At 44.9% G+C, this 4013-nt stretch overlaps 1 protein-coding gene across 1 annotated transcript in view; it reads left to right on the forward strand.

Annotated features, from left to right (window-relative positions):
- RYK (receptor-like tyrosine kinase) overlaps positions 1-4013 on the forward strand; it is a 130890-nt gene that overhangs the window by 61123 nt on the left and 65754 nt on the right. The window contains exon 5 of the mRNA XM_019513026.1: positions 1995-2051. Within this exon, the coding sequence (XP_019368571.1) occupies positions 1995-2051 (57 nt within the window). The remainder of the gene's footprint in view (positions 1-1994; positions 2052-4013) is intronic.

The following is a 4013-nucleotide window of genomic DNA, read 5'->3' on the forward strand; positions in this document are numbered from 1 at the left end:
GGGGGGGGAGAGCTACACAGGAATCCTTGTCCCTGCTATATGTGATTATAAATATGTAGGGACACAGAGGTGGCACTGCATGGTACTACTGCCTGCAGTTTGTCTCACAAGGTGGAAACTGGGGGCCATCTCCTGTGGAACTTAAAATAGATGAAATATCAGAATTGCTCGTTTCATTCCTCTTATAGCAAATTCCACCCAAAACAATGTCTGCAGGCTCTTTGCACTCAGATGAAATAAAACCATAATGTACCCTATGTTCCCTTAATAAAAGGGAGCTCTGTCAACAGGAAAGGAAGCAAGACTGGGTGGATCTCAGTTGTCCTGACAAACATACCAGCTGGGTACAGCAATATGAAACCTTATCTAGAGAACTGTGCAATTACACTGGGTACATGTTATGCATTAAGCTCTTGGATCCTAATGCTAAAATTCATTTGAATCATGCATATGAGAACCCATTTTTCCCCCAAATGTTTAAACCGCCATGGTTTCTGCAAATTTAACATAAAGACCAGCCCTCAATAAAAACTTGAATACCATCCTGTAAAGTTGCATCTTCCATAATGCATCTGGTTTGGAATTCTTTTTGGGCAAAGGTTTTATAGCATCATTATTTTTTTTTTTCCAGCCTTGCTTAGCTAAACACTAGGTTAGGTGACTGTTCCCCAAGTTGATGGGATACATTAGATTAGGGCTGTCAGCTAAAACCAGAAACATTGCAAACTTTTATTTGAAAAAAGAGAACTTTTCAGGAGTTGAATCTTCCTTTTTCATGTTCTTTAAATGTCTGTCTGTGTGTTAAAATGCACATATACATTCCAATGTGGGCATGTATGTGTCCAGGGCTTTTGTATCCAGATTCTCTTAGGCAGCAATTCCTTTTGGGGCTGCTGCACCTGTCCTGAAGTGTCTTCAGCCCACAGAGAAGGTCATAAAGGACGGGACAGCTTCAGCTGCCCCTCAGTTCCTTCTCTCTGTTTATTGCTAAAAGCCAAAACTTGCATTGTGTGTGTGTGTCTCCATTTCCATTTCATATGCTGCTTTTCTTTCTTATGCAAAATATCTCTAAATATATCTTGGGTGAATCGTGGTTAAGCTTAGTGTCAGTAATTTGATAGCTTTTCTTCTCCCTTTTTTGTGAGGGGAAAGCTTTTGTTGCAGTTCAGTACAGATTGAGTGCTTGGATGAGTCTGTGTGACTGGAATCACCATGATTAAAAAATTGCCCTTCGTGTGAGACTATCCCTCTGCTGCAGGCATACCAGATGCTCATTGTGTCTGAGATGCACGTGACATCTGTACATCTGTAAATAGTTTTCCAAGAGAACGAGAGAGTTAAGGAAACTTGATTATTTTTTTTTAAATTTGAGGGCATTCTACCTCAAATTCCACGACAAAATTCTGAGCCTTCATCAGCTAGAAGTGCCCCTCCATCCTCCTGTATGCATGGAGCTCAGTGTAAGTTACTCAAAGTAGGAATATCTGTGTGTAAAACCTCAGGTGACAGAGCCAAGACTACTGGGGACTGACAGGGATAGGAGATGGTGATCTGCAGCACCAGGTCCTTCCCTGTAGAAGACATGAATTTTCTTAGGTATCAGTTGTAAGGGTTACCTGAAAAACCATGATTAGTGAAAAGAGAAGGGAGGGCCCTTTCTCCTGTTAGCTCAATAGCCTTGTGGCTTTGGCACTGGCCCAGCAAATGGGAGGCTCGGGTTTTATGTACCTCTCAACCCAGGGGAGTTTGAACCTGCATCTCACCTCTGCCCTTTGGAGGAATGAAAACATCCAAACCACAGTGGGCCCTGCTGTCAGAAAGAATCCGGACTAAACTGGACTGAACATAAGTATGCTCATTGGGACAGAGAGACGGAGACAGACCTAGCAAAGGAAAACATATATCCTTTTAATAGAACTGAGGCAGGTGATTCCATATAAAGGAATTTAAATGGGACGCGTGTTAAACTTCACTTTTTTCCCTTGTCTGTCTAGAACTTGAACAAGAAGTAAAATCTCCAACATCTGACAAAAACAGCAGCAAAGCTATTTGTAAGTATTGCAGCATTAAAGTGCGCTTACTACTGGTTGCATAAGTGAACAAAAAACATTTGATGTACTGGTGAAGGGAATTTTGTCAAAACATTAGACTCTTCCCCATTCAGGTTATATACAGCCAAGCAGTTTGGAGTTGATTGACAAAAGAGTTTTCTTGCTTTCAGCTAGCAATATTCAATGGGGACAAGAAGGAACTACATTCAGTGAAATCACAATCTTTCCCCGATGGCCCAAAGCCTCTGGAGTGGTGTTGCAAAAACCAACATATTTTCAGGCCTTTGGAGGATGTTAACATTGCTTTGCACATTGACTTTGGCAAGTTAAACTAACTACTTTAACTGGGAACAAAGGAAGGAGGAGATAGGAAATGCTACCTGCAGCATTCTCAGTCTCATTTTTGGTAGCCAAAACATAAGCCTTAAGCCAAAATGCTTTAGGACTCAACAGATGAGTTTACTCGCTTTTTATTGATGCTCATTGGCTTTTACTTAAAGTACTAGAAATATTTGTCCTTTTAAATAAAAAAGGAAAAACCAGGTGAACAGGGCCTTGCAGAAGTCCAGTCTCTTAAGTGAGAAGTTTGTCTTGCCTCCTGTTAACACCCCTTCTACTATGAGCAAATTGTTGCCGCCTCCTAGTGCTAAGAATAGTCAGGCAGCCCTGTCACTGCTAAAACAAGGTGACAGATTTATCTAGGCTGGATGTAGCTAGGGGTGGATGGTGGAAAGCAGTGTTAACCAGCTCATGCTGCTGTATTCAGGTGCAAGGGACAGGTATCCACAAGCCACTCATGACACTTTCTAAACTAAAGCATGAAAGCGGGTATTTCTGGTTACTTGTTAGGTAGTCTTCAAATTGCAGGTTAGTGTTGGTGGGTCATGGCTTCTAGGTGCTAAATCCCACTTTGTCCAGCTGAGAGACCTGTTAGCATGTTTCTTTTGGGGGTTGGGAAGGCTGTGTCCAAATACTCTGTTGTAGTGGTGTCAAAACAGTTGCTCTGTGTGCCGCATCTGACCCATGGGTTGTGTATCTGGCCTGCTGAATCACTGGTGGGCAGCTGGAAGCTAGGGGCTATAGCCAGGGGGAGTAGCTTGCCATCCAAGGCTCTTGGGCACCAGAGGATGTGGCTCTGATCAGCAGGAGAATGAGCAGGAGCTGTTATAGTCCTGGTCACTCTCCAGCTAATTGTCCTGTAGCTACCACTGCAGCCCTACCTCCTTGCAGGTGGCATTATTGCCAGCCTATGCTTGAGCCCCTACAGCTGTGTGCCAGAACCAGACTTGCTGCAGCAGTATGGGGTATGCAGCAGCTTGTGTGCATGGCATGCTGCAGGAGTTGGAGTTGCTGCTGCCACTGTGTGTCCAAAGTTAGAGCAGCTGGATCCAGCCCAGGAGGAACCCTACAGTCTGGATGTGGCTGGAGTTTGATACCCCTGTTCTATTGGGACCCCTGTTGGTATTCATAGCTGATCCGAGCAGTTCTCCTGGCTCGCCTGTGCAGCAGTGAGGTGCCTCTGTGCTGGGGGATGGAGTAAAGTGTGCCTTGTGCCAATTGGTCCATTGCATACCAAAACAGGTGGCAGGCTTGACTGCAGCTCTGCTGTATGAACTGTGGCAGTGATAGCACTTTGCATGGGGAAATGATTGCTATTTTTCTAGAAACATCTTTCCCAAAGCCTGGCAGCTGGGAGGCTCCCTGACCATTTGCCATAAGCTGGAGGGCACCTCTCTGCCCTCATACTGATCAGGGTGCTGGTCCCTGTCTTGATTTAGGGCAGGGGTGCTGGAAGTAGAGCTGCTCTGTCCAGCCTGCTGACATACCACAGGGCCACTGGAAGTTGAAAGGGGGGCTCAGGGAAGTATGGCCTGCTGCTGAATGCATGGCTGTTGGGCCCTGGTGGACATGATTGTTGGCAGCGGGAGAGCAAATGGGTGCTGATACAGCCCTGGTTGCCTT

This window comes from Gavialis gangeticus, unplaced genomic scaffold (assembly GCF_001723915.1).
Source record: "Gavialis gangeticus isolate Ggan-Ray unplaced genomic scaffold, GavGan_comp1, whole genome shotgun sequence".
Lineage (NCBI taxonomy): Eukaryota > Metazoa > Chordata > Crocodylia > Gavialidae > Gavialis > Gavialis gangeticus.